Here is a 19,082-nt window from a genome sequence, read left to right as displayed (position 1 = left end):
ACTATCTGCATGGTACTACTATTATCAGGGGGTTTATCTGTTTCTGCAGTATAGTATTGGGGAGCACAGCGGCACAGTATTGGGGTTGGTAGGATGATTTCTACAGAAGATGGGAGGATGATGGAAAAGTAGTAAACTAAGATTTTGTTTGTCAAACTGCAGAGACGAGAAATGGCTGAAAAATGGTGCTCGGGTCTGAAGGTCTGAAAGGAGAAGATGAAGAAAGAGAAAATCTACATCAAAGAGATCACTGGATGTAAGAAGTATGTGCACTGTATTACCCTGTATGTAGGGGTGGATGGATGGGTTAGTAGTACAGTACAGTTGTGCTTTTTTAATTTTTAGAATAATGATACAGCCATTTTATTTGATACTTTTGTGCTGATTCTTTTTTTCTCTCTCTATATTAAGGGACACTATAGTCACCAGAACCACAACAGCTAAACGTAGTAGTTCTGGTGTCTATAGCATGTCTCTGCAAGCTTTTTAATGTAAAAACTGCCTTTTCAGAAAAAAAGCCAGTATTTACATTACTGCCAAGGAAGACCTCTATTGGCCACTCATTAATAAAGTTTACTACTCTACGAGGTGTGTGGATATTTTTTTGTGTGCGTGTGTTGTAGTGGAGGGCGTGATTGCCTGCTAGGGTGTGGGAAGGCGGGATCCAGGGGGCCCAAGTAAATTCTTGCCCAGGGTCCAAACAATATAAAAGACGGCTCTGGCCAGGCATATAATAAGCCCCTCCCCTCTTCACCATTGAATTATACTAATTGGTGATATTTTTAGGGGCATTTTGGTCACATTTATAGACTCTATCTGTAAGTTTATGGAAGATATGTGTTCTTGGCAGAGGACTGTCAGCTTAGATACTGTCTGCACGTCACTGGTATCTATTCTGCCCTGGGAAAAGCTATTGCATATCTGTCATTCCATTCTACTCCGACAAGTGGAAGCAGACAGAGAGGGACAAAGCCCGGGCGCTGCCACCATTCACCCACCGTCCTCTCACATCTCTGCAGGTGAGCTAACCCTTCTTATTAGGCGGCAGACAATTTTCATTATTACAATAATTATTTAAACCATTTCTTAAAAAAAAAAATCTGTGTTGTTCCTTTAATTATGTTATGCATTGAGTATATTCTTAAAATACACCCCTAGAAATGACAGGTTCCCACTACTTTTTGCAGTTGGTGGAACAAGGGGTTAAATAGCTTCAGTGATTTTGTTGTACTGTACACTAGATCAGCAGCCTGTCCTTGAAGCGTTTTTCTCCATGATAGATGAAGCCTGTGACAATATTTTGCGTTCGACCCTGTGTGAGGTGCTCGGGCTCTAATTGTCACACTGTGCCGGGAATGCCCATTAAACAGGATCACGTAACCTGGCAGGGGGATGAATGAAGAATGGGCTTCCCAGTTTTATAAAAAATATAGTTTAATCAATGTATAATGAAAAGTTCTGCAACTTTTTGACTTATTGTGTGCCTCAATGCCTTCACTGTTTTCAAGATCTCCACTTGCCTTCTTTGAATGGGAACACAGTCACTGCAAACCCATACTAATATTTTTCATAGTTGAGAGTCTCTTACAATTTTATCTATTTTGTTGATCATGTTAAACTTAAACCATATCTGAGTTTAAAAAAAAAGTTTGCATAATGGCTGTGCTTCTCTGTACTATCAGAACTGTGAAGGAACAGATCTTTTTTGGGCTTCTCGTCTATTTCAGCCATATTATTCCCTTTTTCAGTTGCACAGCTAGATGCATTTCACTCAGAATCAGGGGCATCTCACTTCTGTGGAATCTGCCAGCACACCCTAAGGGCTCATGCACACAAATGTATGTATTTTATGGTCCGCAAAACACAGATCCACAAAAAATCCGAATTACGTGTGTGTGTGACAACCGTATTGCATCCATTTTTTTTTTTTTTGCGATCCATTGTAACAATGCCTGTCCTTGTCTGCAACATGGATAAGAATAGGACATAGCTACGCTAAAGCTGCGTTCCTGGCTAAAGGTTGCTGAGCGCTATTGTAGGCCATCAATACTGATCATGGGGGTCTGAACTCTTCCACCAATCAGCACAGTGATGCCAAGGACGCTCCGCGTTTCTGCAAGTCATGCACCCTGATTTTTGGTCACACAGACACAATAGAGGACATTTACTAATTGTCTTATGCCACTATAGTAATGTAAAAAAGTCACCGATTATGGAGCCTGACATGTGTACCATAATTTGCGACTTTTTAAGCTTCTTGGCCCTTTTCTGGAGCAACGTCCACCACGTTTTCACTCAAGTATGGCAGAGCGGATTAACCCCATAGATTCTGCAGGTGATTAGGCACCACGGCATCTAGGGGGTTAACAAGGTAGCAGAGTTGATGATATAATCATAATTCACTCCTCAAAAAATGGGCACCATCTATTAGACTCATAATCTTATCCTATGCATTCGGCACAGTACTAAGATTTTACTGTCACAGCGCCATCTATTGGAATGATAAACTTGATCCTATGTTAGGCTATTTTCACACTTGCGGCAGAGTGATCTGGCAAGCAGTTCCGTCGCCGGATCTGCCTGCCGGATCAGGCAATCTGCATGCAATCGGACAGCATTTGTAGATGGATCCGCAATGCATTGCAAGAACGGATCCGTCTCTCTGTTTGTCATACGGACAAACGGATCAGTTTCTATTTTTTCTTTAAAATTTTTACCGGATCCGGCAACTGAGCCGGAGATTTGGATGGAGAGAATATCGCAGCATGCTGCGGTATTTCCCCCGTCCAAAACACAGTTCAGTCACTGAACTGAAGACATCCTGATGCATCCTGAATGGATTTCTCTCCATTCAGAATGCATGGGGATGAAACTGATCAGTTCTTTTCCGGTTTTAAGCCCTTATGACAGAACTCAGTGCCGGAAAAGAAAAACGCTAGTGTGAAAGTACCCTTAGCTGTTGGAAATGTGGAGAAGCACAGCGCCCTCTAGTGGATATACAGAGTCATTGTCTGTTCAGTCAGGAATTAAATATTTTGCATGCTGCACCCTGCTTACTGCTGCTCATTTAAATGAATCTGAATGTTAGTACAATGTTAAAATGAAAATTCAAATGGGCTTTCTTTTTCATTTAACTTTTGGCAGGGAAAATGCCTGCAAGAGATGAAATTGAAATCTCAATCTACCATTTTCAGCTTCTACTTTGTTTTCATTTGATTTATTATCTTGACATGAAAAACCCACTATAGGAAGAGAATTAATTGACAAAGTGGAAAATTTAAATTAAACATATTTTTTTTAAATTTATTCTTGACACTTATGACCCACACTGGAGTTGGAAAAGAAAATTCAAATGGAGGAATTACATTTTCTTTTTAATTTTGGCATGCATTTAGCAGACACTAGATGAAATTAAAATGTTAAAGGGTTCCTATCACCTCGTTTTGACTTAATTGGCTATCAGACACTAGCGATCCGCTTGTGTCTGCTCTACCAAACAATGCTATTATAATACCTTTGTGTGCAGCCGTTTGCCTAAAAAACAAACTTTTATTGATATGCTAATGAGCCTTTAGGTGCTATGGGGGCGTCTTTTCAGCACCTAGAGGCTCCGTCTACTCACACATAATGCCGCCCAGCGCGTCCCTTCCAGCCCGCCCATCTCCTCTGGAATGCGATCCTCCCTCTGAGCCAGCGAACGAATTCTCGCGCCTGCGCCGTGCGCGTCTGTATTCGGCGCAGGCGCAGTGAATGTCTGACCGCTCCCTGCACAGACATCTCCACTGCACCTGCGCCAATTACGTCAGAGTGCTCCGAAGAACAGATGGCGCAGTGGAGATGCCGGCGCAGGGAGCGTTCAGACAGTCACTGCGCCTGCGCCGACTACAGATGCGCACGGCGCAGGCGCGAGAATTTGTCCGCTGGCTCAGAGTGAGGATCGCATTCCAGAGGAGATGGGCGTGCTGGAGGGACGCGCTGGGCGGCATTTTGTGTGAGTAGACCGAGCCTCTAGGTGCTGAAAAGACGCCCCCATAGCACCTAGAGGCTCATTAGCATATCAATAAAAGTTCGTTTTTTAGGCAAACGGCTGCACACAAAGGTATTATAATAGCATTGTTTGGTAGAGCAGACAGTAGCGGATCGCTAGTGTCTGATAGCCAATTATGTCAAAACGAGGTGATAGAAACCCTTTAAAACATTATTTTAATTATAATTTTAGGTTTTTCAATTGCATTTTAATTTTGGCAGGTTTTACCTCCCATAAACTGTATAGTTATTGTTTTGACGTCTGCTGTGTAATATTATGGCTATACTCATTTACACTCATATGCTGTACTTTGTACTTGTTTTCTTGTTTTGCTGATCAGACCCTAATCATTCATTATTTGTGGGGGAACCCAGCAGCAAGTGTTCAGTTTCCCTGCAGCACCTCCACAGGACAGAAGAAGCATTTCACAGTTCCCTTTGAAATCAATGGGCTGTCCTTGTAATGTACAGAGGTGTTGGGTCCTCCAGAGAGAGGGACATGGTTTGTAGGTGCATAATAGATGAGGGTCATAAATGGAATGTTAAGTCAAAGATTCTCACAGGTTAATTTAAATAGACTTTTCTAAACCAAACACTTTAAAGGGGTTGTTCACTCCCAGGAGCCTTTCAGAAAGACCCCCAATGTGGCTTGACCAGTGGAGGGAATCATACTTACCTGATCCCCACCGCTGGGTTTCAGCTTCTTTGTTGCCCCAGTGGCCACTGCAACCAATGACTGGTGTTTCACTTGACCCAGTGACATGAAGCATGGTGGACACATCACCTCTGCAGCCAATCATTGGCTGCAGCGACAACATGACCCTTGTCAAACCAGATGTTGACGTGGGGAGACTGGAGAGCTAATGCACCATGGGGGTGCGAAGGAGCCAGAACCCAATGGCAATGAACAGGTAAGTATGATACCTTCCACAAGTCTGGCCACATCGGAGGGGGGTGGGGGGGGGGTCTGCCTGAAAGGCCTCCGGGGTGAACAACCCATGTAATTATGCAAACACAAGGGGGTATGAGAGCACAAGCTCTAGAAGTCAATCACTTCTACTTAGTGATTGGCAGCCTTCCCTGTATCACTGTGCATACATTGCCATCAGTCACGGATTGGGACCGCCCACTGGACTCTTAAGCATAGAGTAGGGGTGTTTGGTAAACAAATAAAATGCACATTATACCACAAAACTATATATCAATCCGCTCAGCTTCTCTTGCTGTATAACATGCAGCGCATGTGCTGCACATAGGAAATAATCTTCTTTAAATACATAAGTTAATGTGTCTGTATATTTTTGCCATCCTAGACATGTCCGGAGGGATATTCTCTCCTCTAGAAAATCTACACGACCTGGACAAGGCCAGTTGTCATCCGCTTGCCTGTTTCCTGTGCCATGAGCAGTATGAGCACCCATGCTTGCTCGACTGCTATCACAACTTCTGTGCCAACTGCCTCCGTGGTCGGGCTGTAGACAACCGACTCACGTGCCCTCTATGTGGGTAAGTGACCATGAAAGAAACAGCAACAGTTCTCAAATCACAATCCAAGAAACAGAGCAATACATATTCACTGGCTGCAAACAGAGATAGTGAAAATAGTGAAATAATGGGTGTACTTAATAGCTTTATTCTGTCCCGATCCTAGCCTATGTGGCCCTGTTATATTGCCGGACCCCTTTCTTAAGCTGACTTAAACTCAGAGCTAGGACATTGTTAGACTAAGGCCATGCATAGAGGCCGTGGTTCTAAAACATCATTTTATTATGAATTGGTGCATTATTATTTTTAAATGCTCTGCTTGCTGGCATTGAATAGAAAGATGGTTGTTTTTATTTAGAGGCTACAAAGCTATCCTGATGAGATGCTCGCAATATATCCATCTAGACTTAACAATGAATTCTCTCTCCTATCCTGGATGACTTGGTTCCTACCTACGCTGCTACATTTTGACTAGCTGTGTTAGCACCAATGGGTAGGTCTAAAAAGTTAACAAAATTGTTGCAGTTTTCCTTATAGTCATGGGAGCACACACAGTAAGCTGTTTTCCACAGCTTTGCTGTGTTGACTGAGACAGATTCAGCAGAGTCATGTCATTATCAGTAGAATGTTGGGATTTAGTGATCTTTGGTGCATGACATGAAGCCTAGACCAGGCAGGATATCAATCTATACACAATACACACAAATAGGGCTCTGTATGCAGCTCCCATGTCACTACCTGGTCTCTGGGAAAGGGGCACCACTCTTACTGGAGACTGAAATAGTCCATTGACACTTTTCTGACCATTGTCACCCATGCATTGCAGCTGCCATAAAACTCATTGGTGGACATTTATCAAGACCGCTGTTCCCATATCTAGTCTTGATCCCCATGCGCAGTAGTAAGATGCACTTGATTTATTAAGAGACAAATGCCTCTTAATAAATTAGTCACATCTCTGGCACTCCATGCACCAGAAATAGGTTATAATAAATCTGGTGGGCCACACTAAGCCCATCCACTCCCACTAAGTAGTCTCCTTCTTATTGCCACTTCAGAGAAGTGGCGCAAGAAGCTTCAAATGTCACAAATTATGGTCCAAATATGGTATGCTCCATAATTTGCAACTTTTTTTATGCCACAGATGTAGCCTTAAGTGTAGCCTCAGGTCTCTACTGGTGGGTATGGATGTGGACCTCCATAAAGTACAAACCGGATTCCCAAAAAGTTGGGACACTAAACAAATTGTGAATAAAAACTGAATGCAATGATGTGGAGATGGCAAATGTCAATATTTTTTTTGTAATAGAACGTAGATGACAGATCAAACGTTTAATCCGAGTAAATGTATCATTTTAAAGGAAAAATGCATTGATTAAAATTTTCACGGTGTCAACAAATCCCCAAAAAGTTGAGACAAGTAGCAATAAGAGGCTGGAAAAAGTAAATTTGAGCATAACGAAGAGCTGGAAGACCAATTAACACTAATTAGGTCAATTGGCACCGTGATTGGGTACAAAAAGAGCTTCTCAGAGTGGCAGTGTCTCTCAGAAGCCAAGATGGGTAGAGGATCATCAATTCCCACAATGTTGCGCAGAAAGATAGTGGAGCAATATCAGAAAGGTGTTACCCAGCGAAAAATTGCAAAGACTTTGCATCCATCATCATCAACTGTGCATAACATCATGCGAAGATTCAGAGAATCTGGAACAATCTCTGTGCGTAAGGGTCAAGGCCGTAAAACCATACTGGATGCCCGTGATCTCCGGGCCCTTAAACGACACTGCACCACAAACAGGAATGCTACTGTAAAGGAAATCACAGAATGGGCTCAGGAATACTTCCAGAAACCATTGTCAGTGAACACAATCCACCGTGCCATCCGCCGTTGACAGCTGAAACTCTACAGTGCAAAGAAGAAGCCATTTCTAAGCAAGATCCACAAGCTCAGGCGTTTTCACTGGGCCAGAGATCATTTAAAATGGAGTGTGGCAAAATGGAAGACTGTTCTGTGGTCAGACGAGTCACGATTCGAAGTTCTTTTTGGAAATCTGGGACGCCATGTCATCCGGACCAAAGAGGACAAGGACAACCCAAGTTGTTATCAACGCTCAGTTCAGAAGCCTGCATCTCTGATGGTATGGGGTTGCATGAGTGCGTGTGGCATGGGCAGCTTGCATGTCTGGAAAGGCACCATCAATGCAGAAAAATATATTCAGGTTCTAGAACAACATATGGTCCCATCCAGACGTCATCTCTTTCAGGGAAGACCCTGCATTTTTCAACAAGATAATGCCAGACCACATTCTGCATCAATCACAACATCATGGCTGCGTAGGAGAAGGATCCGGGTACTGAAATGGCCAGTCTGCAGTCCAGATCTTTCACCTATAGAGAACATTTGGCGCATCATAAAGAGGAAGGTGCAACAAAGAAGGCCCAAGACGATTGAACAGTTAGAGGCCTGTATTAGACAAGAATGGGAGAGCATTCCTATTTCTAAACTTGAGAAACTGGTCTCCTCGGTCCCCAGACGTCTGTTGAGTGCTGTAAGAAGAAGGGGAGATGCCACACAGTGGTGAAAATGGCCTTGTCCCAACTTTTTTTGGATTTGTTGACACCAAGAAATTCTGATACAACATATTTTTCCCTTTAAAATGGTACATTTCTCAGTTTAAACTTTTGTTCCGTGATTTATGTTCTATTCTGAATAAAATATTAGAAGTTGGCACCTCCACATCATTGCATTCAGTTTTTATTCACGATTTGTATAGTGTCCCAACTTTTTTGGAATCCGGTTTGTACATACAACCAAAGACCAAGAAGCTCTTCGCTGTCATACATTGTAGGAGGGTTTAGGGTGAAATGTCTCACGTTGGCTTTCATATGTTCTGAGACAGTTGCGCCATACTGCTCCATCTAGTTATACTCAGTGTATTGTGCTGTCAGGTCTGTTATAGATGGACCTCAGTATATAGGATTCTGGATATAGGATGCTGCCGCCATTGATGACTTACAAAAGATATAGTGGAGTGAGATCTGTTGGTTTAGCTGCCGGATGATATAAAGGTCAAACAGCGGCGCAGAGAGGCATACTTTTGTTACTCTGCATTCATTCCTGACATGACCTATAGTGGATCTCAGGAGCTTTCGCTCTGAACAGCTGCAAGTGGAGTGCTGCTACTTTTAGCTCAGCCCTAATGCCGGAACAAAGGCTTGTAGGGCAGACGACAGCGGGCGATAAGTGGACTGTGCTAATCCTGATGCCATATTGTTGTCACACAGGCATTCACATGCTGCATTTACAACCATGTTTATGTGCCCTATAGTAAGCTATGTGACACAGTTAGGCGCAGGGCACACTGCATCGAGCCTTTCATTGGCAGTATACGTCAGGAAGATTTCCCGACCTATACCTCCAATAAAAAGTCTGACTTATGCCACTCTAGGGGTATACAGTGGCATATGTCACTCAAAGGGTCCCATTGAAAGACAGGTATACTACTGCATCCTGACTTGACCAAGGCCATAGAAACACTTTTTGGTCTCCATCAGGTGAATGGAGTCCTGAGCATACATGGTGACATACGAGGTCTGACAAAGTTCACAGGCCCCCGATTGTGAGCTTGTCGAGGCTCTCTATACAGAAACTCAAGTATGGTTTCATACCCTTATCATATCAGCGCTTTACAAGCTGTGTTTTCGTAGACCTCCAACAATCTCATTCTGATTGGCGACTAGTAAAGTCTCTGCGTGTTTCTGAATACCGTCACAAGAATGTCGGAGCTTGAATTAGAGCAGAGAAAAGTTCTTGGGAAACTTGGCAAGAGTGGAAGAGAAATCAGGGAGTTGTTACTGCAAGTTTATAGGGTTAATGCTAATACGAAAACAGCAGTTTACAGAGGATTAGAACTTTTTTCCAAAGCTGCGTGGAGAAGCCATTTGTCAGGAAGGAAGCATTTCATTTATTCATCTGGTCATATGAGGCACCCTTAGGCTACTTTCACACCTGCGTTCGGTGCGGATCCGTCTTGTATCTGCACAGACAGATCCGCACCGATAATGCAAATGCATGTATCCGTTCATAACAGATCCGTTTGCATTATTCATTAAAAAAAAGTCTAAGTCAAAACAGATCCGTTTTCAATTGCATCATGTTGTGTCAGTAAAAACAGATCCGTCCCCATTGACTTACATTGTAAGTCAGGACGGATCTGTTTGGCTCCACATCGTCAGGCGGACATCAAAACGCTGCAAGCTGCGTTCTAGTGTCCACCTCAAAAGCGCAACGGAGACCAAACGCCGCCAAATTGATGCATTCTGAACGGATCCTTATCCATTCTGAATGCATTTGGGCTAAACTGATCCGTTTTGGGCCGCTTGTAAGAGCCCTGAAACGGATCTCACAAGCGGACCCAGAAACGCCAGTGTAAAAAGTAGCCTTACAGTTTATGAAACCCCAAAGTCTCTAATTTTGAGGTCCCCTTTGCTCAGGGGGTATGGATTAATTAGCTGACTAGAGTGTGACACTTTGAGCCTAGAATATTGAACCTTTTCACAAAATTAAAATTTTAAGCTGCATTAATGCAATTCCTTTTAATTTGCATTACTGAAATAAATGGACTTTTGAACGATATTCTAATTCTTCGAGTTTGACCTGTATGTTAAACATAGGACAGTGTTCACTGAGCTTAAGGCCCCATTCACACAACCGTATATGTGCTCTGCATCTGATCCACAATTTTTGGCAGATCAGATGTGGACCCATTAATTTCAATGGGGCCACAAAAAATACAGACAGCACACCGTGTGTTGTCCACATCTATATGTCTGTTCTACACCCTTGGCATAAAAGATAGAACATGTCCTATTCTTGTCTGTTTTATGGACAAGAATAAGCATTGTTAAAATGGGTCTGGGAAGTTTAGGGCTGCACCATCCCTGTGTGTGACGGTAGTCGTCTTATCCTGACAGAACATTCCGAGAAAGATCCTTCACCCATCGCTTGAACATCTGTAATGTGGACTAAAATGTGTCTGTGAAATGAATGTTCACCAGATGATTGTTTGCTCAACTGCAATTCAACCATCAACCAAGTTGTGTATGGCCTTCTTAAGGCTATGTACACCTTTGGGGGCAGTTTTATTATCATTATGGCATTGTACTCATTTTGACCTTAACCCTTTTGCTACCAGCGCTGTACACGTACGGCACTGGGATCGATGTTTAAACGGCGGGCGCCATGGCCGGTGGGTCTCTGCCGATCGCGGTGATTACAACCTTTAGATGCCGTGATCATGTGTGAACATGGTTTCTAAAGGGTGAAAACATACAGTGTTTGGGAAGGCCGGTAATGAATTCTAATAGGCTGCGTCTCTGTGAACAGACCCAGCGTATTAGAGCTGCAATTGCTATGTTGGCCAGCAGGTGGCAGGCCAGCATAAGAAATCAAAAGTATGCATTTTGGTATGCCTTATTTTAGTTGTATAGGAAAGCACAGAAGACTGCAATTTCTTGTAAAGAGGGTCACTGCAAAACACGTATATCATGCGGTATACTTTCTTTTTTAAATGGGACCCTATAAATTATGTATGTCTGTACAGTGGCATACTGGAACGTTACATTGGAGGTATACCTTATTAAATGCAGTAAACTGCAGACGAAAGGTACAAGTTGCAAGGTGCTATGACTTAGAACAAAAAACTCTTTGTTCAAAATGTGTAGGTGTCTTCTGATTTTACTTGCAATGTTTTTAGAAATGTGACTTCTATGTTTTATTGGAGGTTTCTTCTACTGCAATGTGCACTGAACATTACTGACACTAAATCTCAAAACTCAAGGCCTCTTTATAGAGATGAGCGAATTTCATATTTTCGTTTGGTGGTAAAAGCAGAATTGCGTTATGGATTCCGTTACCACGGACCATAACTCAATTCTATGACAGAATGCATAACACAATGCCTATAGAGGCATTCCGTTATTCATTCCGTCATAATAGAAGTCTATGGCCTGCATAACGGATCCGTCCTGTTTCCGTTATGCAGGGCAGTCCTCTCCATAGACTTCCATAGACAGCCATAGACTTCTATTATGACGGAATGCCTCTAAAGGCATTCTGTTATGCATTCCGTCATAGAATTGCGTTATGGTCCACCAAGCGAAGCGTGAGCGAATTTCATAACATGAAATTTGCTTATCTCTACCTCTTTACACTGCCCAATGTTCAGGCAGATTATTATGATCTGCCAGTGTAAAGGAGCAGCTGATTATCCGATGAAACACTCATTCATCGGGTAATAGGATCGTTGGTGCGGACACCTAAATCACTGCTTGTCGGCAAGCATCTCTATATAGCACCCGATGACACGTGTTCAGCTCAGTCTTAGTCAGGGAGAGCTGAAGAGCAGAAGGTAGAGATAGTGTAGGGAGTGAAATAGGAATATTTTAGATTTTATACTTGTTATAGACCCTAAGGTCCTTTTAAAGGGACACTGTCAGGCCTTCTGAGCATAGATCTTTATATGCCCCCCTAGGTCTTGTAATACGTTTCCAATTCCTATAAGTATTATCCCTGTGCGCATTGTAAACAGTCAAAAATAATCTTTATAATCACCTGTCAATCAACTGTCCTTTATGCCCAAGGGGCGTTCTTTGCGCCGCATTTGTGCCCAGCCGCGCCCCAACTGCCGGATCCTTAGACACGCCCATCTCATTAGAATTCACTTTGCTGGGCGGTATTTTCCTGTCCCCAGCATTCCGAGATCCTGCGCATGCGCCCGGCACCCTCACTCGCCGGGATCACATCGCGCCTGCGTCCCCTATTGAGGCCGATGACCGTAACTTCGTATTGGGCATGCGCAGGATCTCTGAATGTCGGGGACAGGAAAATACCGCCCAGCGAAGTGAATTCTAATGAGATGGGCGTGTCTAAGGATCCGGCAGTTGGGGCGCGGTTGGGCACAAATGCGGCGAAAAGAACGCCCTTTGGGCATAAAGGACAGTTGATTGACAGGTGATTATAACGATTATTTTTGACTGTTTACAATGCGCACAGGGATAATACTTATATGAATTGGAAACTTATTACAAGACCTAGGAGGGCATATAAAGATCTAATTATGCTCAGAAGGCATGACAGTGTCCCTTTAAGGACTATTGTTGTGTGCGGCAGCAATATATATTTTTAGCGTAACCTGCGCTAAATTGCTAAAACTTGTTAGAGACCCAAAAGTCCTTTTAAAGGGAACCTGTCACCGGGATTTTGTGTATAGAGCTGAGGACATGGGCTGCTAGATGGACGCTAGCACATCTGCAATACCCAGTCCCCATAGCTCTGTGTGCTTTTATTGTGTAAAAAAACTGATTTGATACATATGCAAATAAACCTTAGATGAGTCCTGTACCTGACTCATCTCACGTACAAGACTCGTCTCAGGTTAATTTGCATATGTATCAAATCGGTTTCTTTACACAATAAAGCACACAGAGCTATGGGGACTGGGTATTGCGGATGTGCTAGCGGCCATCTAGCAACCCATGTCCTCAGCTCTATACACAAAATCCTGGTGCCAGGTTCCCTTTAAGGACTATTGTGTGTGGGGGCGTGGCCTGACCGAGCTTGATGGCGGCTGCTTGAGAGCGGAGCTCCCGCCACTAGATCCTAATTAAGCCTTGTAATAGCGATACCCGAACCACAGGGATGAAGATCCAGTCCAAGGAATTGACCAGAGTCACCTCAGAGCAGAAGAGGGACTCACCGCACCAATCTGACATGGAGAGATACCTCCAGAAATTGGCTCCCCAGACCCCCGCGCGCACACCAAAGATGGCGCTCAAGCGGCAAGGAGAAGGAGACTCCTGTGAGGCCTCCAGCCCCGAAACTCTGCATGAGGACGCAAATGAGGTGAGCGGGTCACAAGCAGAGGCTGGGCGAGCGGCGCTCACTAGGGACTTCATAGAACAGGCATTGCAAAGAGCCCTGGCCCCCATTGCAGCGGACCTGGCTGCTATAAAGACGGATGTCCGCCATATTGGGGACAGAGTTAAGTCCTTAGAGCAAGTACAAGACGCCATGCTTTCTTTTAATACGGCGGTCAAGGGCTCGCTAGGCTCCCACACTAGAGCCATGAACAGCCTGTTGCTGCAAATGGAGAATCAAGAAAATAGAAGTCGCCGCCGTAACATCAGGATACGGGGCCTTCCTGAGGCTGCTGACAAAGAGGATCTGATGCAAGTGATGGACATACTGTTCACCTCTCTGTTGGGCCAAGAAAGAGCTCAGAGTGTTACTGTGGAAAGGGTTCATCGTGCACTGAAACCCAAACCGAGTACCTCAGAGAACCCCAGAGACATCATATGTGACATATTGAGCTACAGAGACACTGAGGAACTTTAGCAAAAAGCAAGGGAGCTGAAAGAAGTGACATTGCAAGGCAGAAGTATTCAGATATTTCAAGACCTGGCAGCATCTACTCTTCAAAAGAGGAGACTGTTGAAACCATTAACGGATCTCCTGCGTACTTCGAAGTTTCCATACTGGTGGTTATTTCCATTTGGAATATTGATAACAGCTAGAAACCGCCGTTTTACCGTGAGAACACCTGCGGACCTAGTCCCCTTCTGGGAAATGATGGACATTACCCCTGTGGAGATCCCCTCCTGGTTGCTGGTTCCTTCGGAAGAAGAACTGCCGCCTCTGCCGGCGATCTCTCCATGGATGAAGCCAAAACAACAGAGGAGCTATTAGCCATAGCACGCGATCATATCTATAGAAGGACTGGTTTCTTTTTCTTTAAGCGTTCATCAGAGAAGTATTTTTCACACTGCTTAACCTTTCTTACCATTAACTTCTAGCAACTGTTCTCATGCGGATATGTGACACAAGGCGTGCTCTAGCACTCTACAGTGCCTTCTTCATTATATGGTTAATATTAGCATTATTAGTGTTGGAAATGTATGCAAGAGTGGGTATTACCCCTGCTGGGGTTTGAATCTAACCTGTCGGGTATACCAAAAGGATCTAACCTGTCGGGTATACCAAAGTGTCTCAAGTGGTTGATGATGAGTATATGACACAGTTGTCAATAACTGAGGTTGTTGTTAGGTCAACAAGTCAGGAGGATGACCAGAGTGAGGAAGTGGGAGAGGAGGTGCTGGACGATGAAGACCCAACCTGGGAAGGTGGCAAACCGAGCGAGGACAGCAGTACAGAGGGGGAGGGATCTGCTGCACCGCAACAGGCTGGAAGAGGCAGTGGGGTGGCAAAAGGGAGAAGGCGGCCACACCAAACAGGCCCCCAACTGTTCCCCGGAGCACCCCCTTGCGGCAATCTCCCTTGCCAAGGGGTAGGTGTTCCGCAGTCTGGCGCTTTTTTGAGGAAAGTGCGGACGATAAAAGAATTGTCATTTACAACCTGTGACATACCAAAATGTGCAGGGGCGTGAACACTAGCAACCTCACCACCAGCAGCATGATCCGCCACATGGTATCAAAGCACCCTAATAGGTGGGCCGAACGCCTGGGTCCAGAATCAGTGTCTGCGGGTCACACCACTGCCTCCTCTACCCCTGTGTTACGTGCTGGCCAATCCCCTGTCCAAGACGTAGGCCCATGAACCTGGACCTTCACAAACACCATCAGCTAGCACATCCACTTCTGTGTCCCAGCGCAGCATACAGATGTCTATAGCCTAGGCCTTTGAACGAAAGCGCAAATACCCAACCACCCACCCACAGACCATAGCACTAAATGTGCACCTTTCCAAATTGCTGGCCCTGGAAATGTTGCCATTTAGGCTTGTGGAGACTGAGGCTTTCTGCAGCCTGATGGCGGTGGCAGTCCCACGGCACTCTGTCCCCAGCCGCCAATATTTTTCACGGTGTGCAGTCCCAGCCTTACACCAGCATGTGTCCCGTAACATCACCCGTGCCCTGACCAACGCAGTTATTGGGAAGGTCCATTTAACGACTGACACATGGACAAGTGCTTTTGGCCAGGGACGCTACATTTCCCTGATGGCACACTGGGTGGAGGCTGGGAGCGAGTCATACCCTTGGATGGCACAGGTGCTACCGACACCAAGGATTGCGGGCCCTACTTCCATCAGGGTTTCCGCCGCCATCTACGTTAGTGGCTGCAAACCCCCCCCCCCCCCACACACACTTCTTTTCCTCCACTTCCACCTCTGAATTATCATCTTGCAGCACCAGTCAGCCATCATTTAGTAGCTGGAAGCAGTGTAGCACTGCAGTGGGGCAGCAGCAACAGGCCGTGCTTAAACTGATCTCCTTAGGTGACAAACAGCACACCGCCGCAGAGTTGTGTGGCAGGGGATAAGGGACCAGACTGAGCTGTGGCTCTGGCCACTCAACTTACAACCAGGCATGGTGGTGTCTGATAATGGTCGTAACTTGGTGGTGGCTTTGGAGCTCGGCAAACTCACACACATACCATGCCAAGCCCACGTGTTCAACCTAGTGGTTCAGCGGTTTCTCAAAACCTACCTATATTTCCTTGAGCTACTGGTGAAGGTGCACCGCGTGTGTGCCCATTTCCGCAATTCATCGACAGCTTCCGCCGGTCTGGCAATGCTGCAGCAGCGCTTGCAATTGCCAGCTCACCGACTGTTGTGCGACGTGAGCAAGCGCTGGAACTCGACATTCCACATGTTGGCCAGGCTTTGTGAGCAGAAGAATGTAGTAATGGAATACCAGCTGCAACATGCTCGTCGCCTTTCCAGTCAGCTTCCGTTCTTCTCAAGCGACGAGTGGGCATTGATGTCTGACCTATGTGCGGATGGTGAGCGGCTATTATCAGCGTAACCATCCCACTTCTGTGTCTTCTCAAATGCTCGCTGCTCACAACTAAGGTGGATGCTTTGCATGTGGAAGAGGTGGAAATGGGGGAAGAAAGTACACAGGGTGATAGCCAGACCAAAAAAATATACAATGCAACAGCATTCTGCAAACCAAATAAAGTACAATAATGCCAAAATAATAGAAAGTATTCTGGTGAAAATGCTACGCTAATAAATTTGAGATGCTTGGCAAATTATTTTGTACAAAATTATTTGGGCCCGTCTGCCAAAGATCGAGGCGATCTCAGTAAGAGTGGGAACCTAACACTAAATACCACATTAACTGATGCCATACTGGCCTCTATTACATTCAGGGAATGCAGGTTCCACATGCATGCCGAGCCCACATTAGATTATGCCTCTTATGGTGCCAAAATGGCCTCCATTCTATTCAGGGGATGCAGGCTTCTCATGCATGCCGAACCAACACTATATAATACCTCTTTGGTGCTGGCCTCCATTTTGTTCAAGGAATACAGATTCCACTAGCATGCTGAGCCCACTCTGTATTCCACCTTACCTGGTGCCAAATGGCCTCCAATACATACAGGGAGAGTAGGCTACAACTTTATAGGTATACTAATTAAAATCAGCCTATAGGGCAGACAGGTTAATCAGGAGTGCACGACCAACAGAGTCAGCCAAACCTCCAATAAAAACTGCAAAGAAAAATTGGGGGTCAGTCAGCACATCCAATGCGCAGGTGCGCGTTGCCATGGCTTAAAGCATAAAGGTAAAAAAATATACAATGCAACAGCACTCTGCAAACCAAATAAAGTACAATAATGCCAAAATAATAGAAAGTATTCTGGTGCTAGCCAGACCACCCTCAGTTCGTCTTCTCAGCGCGAATTGGATGATATGAGGAGGAGCAGGAGACAGTTGCCTCCTCTACAGAGGGTAGTACCCATGGAAGTTTTATTCCATCTGTTCAGTGTGGATGGTTAGAAGAGGAGGAAGATGATGAGGAGATTGGCTGACTTTATGTTAGGCTGCCTTTCCCATGACCCTCGCGTTGTACGCATTTTGGCCAACACCGATTACTGGTTGTTCACCCTTCTCGACTCCCGCTACAAAGAGAACTTCTCATCTCTCACTCCTGTGCTGGAGAGGACAAGCAAAATGGTGCAATACCAGAAGGTCCTTGTGGAAAAATTGCTCCAAAAATTTCCAGCTGACAACGCTTGCTGAAGAGTACGTAGTTCCTTGGCCAACCGAGTAGTGGAGACGAGGGGAACACACAGCAGTTCCAACAGAGGCAGGACAACACTCTACAAGGTCTGGGACAGTTTTATGACACCCCGTCAGCACCCTCAACCTAATGCGTGGCCTAGTGTCACAAGGAGGGAAACATTTTGGGAGATGGTGAAGGAGTGCGTAGCAGACAGTGTCAGCATCCTCAGTGATCCCTGTGTGCCTTACAACTATTGGGTGTCCAAGCTGGACACGTGGCACGAACTGGAGGTCTACGCCTTGGAGGTGCTAGCCTGCCCCGTCGCCAGTGTTTTGTCAGAGCGTGTATTTAGTGCTGCTGGGGGCATAATAACTGATAAGCGCATCTGTCTGTCAACTGAAAATACTGACCGGTTGACTCTTATAAAAATGAACAAGGCCTGGATTGCCCCTGACTTCTCTACTCCACCAGAGGAAAGCGGCTGAACATAAAGGCACCCTAAATGTGGCTTTTATGGTGTATTGAATACACTGTATTCTCATGCACCCCTTCCACCACTAAAAAGGGTATATGGTTCAATCTGCCTTTTCTCGTCTCCTCCTCCATCATATCAACATGCAATTAGGCTGCCCTCGTTCCTAATGTTTTAGAGGGTCAGCTCAGCAGCGGGTCCTCACCCATAATGTTCTTGAGGGTCACCAGCAGGCCCTCACGCATAATGTTCTTGAGGGTCACCAGCAGGCCCTCAACCATAATGTTTTAGAGGGTCAGCTCAGCAGCAGACCCTCACCCCTAAATTTTTAGATGGTCAGCTCGGCAGGCCCTCGCCCACAAATTCTTTTAGATGGTCAGCTTGGCAGCAGGCCCTCGCCCACAACATTTTTTAGATGTCAGCTTGGCAGCAGGCCCTCGCCCACAACATTTTTTAGATGGCCATCTCGGCAGCAGGCCCTCGGCAACAATTTTTTTTAGGTAGTCAGCTCAGCAGCAGGCCCTCCCCCACAACTTTTTAAATTGGTCAGCTCGGCAGCAGGCCCTCGTCCACAAAATTTTTTTTAGATGGTCAGCTTGGCAGCAGGCCCTCGCCCACAAAATATTTTAGATGGTCAGCTCAGCAGCAGGCCCTCGCCCCCAAAATTTTTTAGATGGTCAGCTCAGCAGCAGGCCCTCGCCCACAAATTTTTTTAGATGGCCAGCTTGGCAGCAGGCCCTCGCCCACAAAGTTTTTTAGATGGCAACTTGGCAGCAGGCCCTCACCCCCAATGTTTTGGATGGTCAGCTCAGCAGCAGACCCTCACCAATAATGTTTTAGATGGTCAGATCAGCAGCAGGCTCTCGCCCCTAATGTTTTAGAGGGTCACCAGCAGGCCCTTGCTCCTAATGTTTTTGAGGGCCATCAATCATAATTTTTCAAGGGTGTGTATGATGCCCTCCTTTATGTGTAATAAAGGGTGTATTCCGTTTCCTTGTAATTTTTGGCAGCCATTTCCCTTAGTGCATAGGCTTTATGAGTATAGGAGTCCCACTACCTCAACAATTGTA

General features: G+C 45.2%; 1 protein-coding gene across 1 annotated transcript in view; it reads left to right on the top strand.

Moving 5' to 3' along the window:
• The first annotated feature begins 963 nt into the window (after positions 1-963).
• The window catches only part of RNF207 (ring finger protein 207), a 183,890-nt gene continuing 165,771 nt past the window's right edge, over positions 964-19,082 (top strand). The window contains 2 exon segments of the mRNA XM_044282148.1: positions 964-1,019; positions 5,340-5,532. Of these exon segments, the coding sequence (XP_044138083.1) occupies positions 5,342-5,532 (191 nt within the window). The 5' untranslated portion in view covers positions 964-1,019; positions 5,340-5,341.

Source organism: Bufo gargarizans, chromosome 2 (genome assembly GCF_014858855.1).
Source record: "Bufo gargarizans isolate SCDJY-AF-19 chromosome 2, ASM1485885v1, whole genome shotgun sequence".
Lineage (NCBI taxonomy): Eukaryota > Metazoa > Chordata > Amphibia > Anura > Bufonidae > Bufo > Bufo gargarizans.
This window is presented reverse-complemented; position numbering and strand designations above follow the sequence as displayed.